General features: G+C 34.1%; 1 protein-coding gene across 1 annotated transcript; it reads right to left on the reverse strand.

Annotated features, from left to right (window-relative positions):
• Window positions 1-1,267: 1,267 nt before the first annotated feature.
• LOTGIDRAFT_74152 (hypothetical protein) lies at window positions 1,268-2,017 on the reverse strand (the record flags this gene model as incomplete). The annotated part of the gene is made up of 1 exon (XM_009048011.1): window positions 1,268-2,017. A coding segment is annotated over one exon (750 nt), but the record flags the coding sequence as incomplete, so codon positions are not given.
• Window positions 2,018-2,612: the final 595 nt, after the last annotated feature.

A 2,612-nucleotide genomic window follows, 5' to 3' on the forward strand; every position in this document is an offset into this window, starting at 1 on the left:
AATTTTAATGTATAATAACGCCATATTCGACTTAAATAACATTCCATATACTTGAGCGTACTATACTTTAAAGGGACAGAGACTATTAAAATGGCAGAGTCTCAGCCCCTTTAACGTATAGTACGCTCAAGTATATTTATGGAATGTTCAAATTCCTACTAGAGACATTTTTGTTCATTTCTAGTACTTCTAAAGACTATTTAAATTATATTCAATTCCCGAAAATGGCCAATCAAGTGCAATATTTTATTTTGAATTATATTATTTATATATTTCATATTATTTTTCCTTATGTTGATGTTATTTCTTTAGAGTGAGATTGTTTTAAGTAAAAGGAAGACAATTCCAGATCTTCAATATAAATGTATAGAATATTATACTCTGTAGATACATTGTGTTCTGTGAGGTGAGGAAAGAATATTAATTAAAAAATTAAATGTTTTTGTATCATTAATGCATTTGTTAAATTGTGACCCTGAAAACGGACATAATACAAGCTATATCCGACGAATATTTTGAGATCGGATTCTTTATATTTTTAACGCATTTAGCTTGCCATAAAAATAGCTTACAATTTGGCTTCACTGGGTTATTGGCCTTTCAATGCACATATTGATGTCTTGTTGGATATTTGTATCTATTCTAAGGTAGAATCATAGAACAATTGTAGTACATGTAGTTACATTTGATCAAGGTTAGATCCAGTCTGCAGAGTGTATAGTTATTATGTAGAATAGTATCATAAGACTGGACAATTAAGACCAATATAAATCTTAACCGAGAGTAATGTTGGAATTCTCTTTCGAGCTCCTGACATATATTTACATGATAACAGAACGTGGTACTCTATAAGCTTAGGTGATATTAGATATTTATACAAGTAATAAAAATAGAGTAAACAATTTAGTTCAATAGGTTAAACAATTATTTACATTATGAATAATAAACAAAATATTGCACAATTATACAGAGACCACAATATTAGGGACCACAATTTTTAATTTCGACGTTTAAGCACGGTAAGGTTATAGAAGCCAGATAAGCATAATTAATACAAAGTCATTTCATAAGTAAAACAACAGATTCAAATTAACCGTAGCATACATCATAGCGTCCATCAAACAACTTTAACTTATTTATGGTGAACTTTTAATCTGCAGTCCATGCCAGCGGCTACTGAATTCACTGCGTTATTGACATTTGTTTTAGCAGTTCCAGTACGACTGTAAATACCACTTTCACGGCTATTTTGGGAAATTAATTTCTTGACTCTTTCATTCCATACAAATGAAATAAATAGAAAAATACCCTGACTGGCATTGATCAGTATAAATAAATAAGATAAAACCTGATTTCCTGTAATTATTGCCAGAAACCCAAGAGTCCATGTTATTCCAGTAAGTGTTGATAACTTTATATAGACAGTGGCGTGTTGCTCGTCCTGTTTGCTTTTTTCTATTTTTGGGCGGTTTCGAATGGAACGTAAAGTTATAATGAAGAATAACGAATTCGACACAATGGTTATAGCCACCGGGATACCGAATGCTAAGGCTATAGCTATATCAGATGCTAAAAAACAGATAGCTCCTCCATATCCAATATCTGATCCATCAGTAGACACTATATAGGTTACTAAGGTTATAGTCACTAACACAGCCGGCATTCCATAAATATAAATACTGTACTGTAAAAATCTTCTTCTCATATCACTTTCATCATCCCGGCATCTCATACTCGTGAATACACGAAACATATGAAACGAACACACATTCATCGCACAGAACGCTGCGAGCCAAAAGTAATGGATAAATATTGCCATAGCTTCACAGACGCCTACTATTTCAGTTCGTCCTGCTCCGACAAGATACAGTAATTGTGCCAGAAAAAGACTTACTATGAGATTCATGTTGTTTTTACCCGGCAAGCTCCTTAATGGTCGAAATGCACAATACACAACAAACGAAATGAAAAGACATAACAGAGATAACGAAGTACAGACCATTGATACAATAGATTCAGCAAAGGACGGCTGCTTTCTCAAGCTACCATCGAGGATTTCTCTCGCGTTTGGTTTAAAGTCACGCAAACATATTTTAACCTTGTTGTCATCTACCACCTGAAAGTTGTCGTGTTCAATTGGCTCTGATTTCCAATCCAGATATAATCCAGCATCCTGGTCAACAAAGAATTCATCGGTTTCCAGAATGATTTGTGGACAAAGAAGAAGTCCATCCACTGGTGTATAATTTCTATCAAAAGAATCGGTGTCGTATGAAACTGTTCTTGAAATTGTACAAAATGCAGAATTCGATTTCTGATTTGTTTGTTCCAGGTTTCCAGCTTCCATACTAACACTGGTCGTAAAGTTGAATTCCCGGATCCCATTGTAGAGCCAGAAGGACATGTTCCTCATGGATAACAATCTGGATTCAAACTCATCCTGATACACATCTTTTACGGTAACTAAAGTAGTGGAAAAGAGGATCTGTTTAGTGGAGTCTGAACAGTTACCATACTGGCTTGTTCTATTGAAAGCAAACACCTCACCGTGATGATTCGCTTCTATTAGATAAGTGGAAGCAAAATAAGCTTTTAGACTAGCTGGTAAATCA

The sequence above is a fragment of the Lottia gigantea genome, assembly GCF_000327385.1.
Source record: "Lottia gigantea unplaced genomic scaffold LOTGIsca_12, whole genome shotgun sequence".
Classification (NCBI taxonomy): Eukaryota; Metazoa; Mollusca; class Gastropoda; family Lottiidae; genus Lottia; species Lottia gigantea.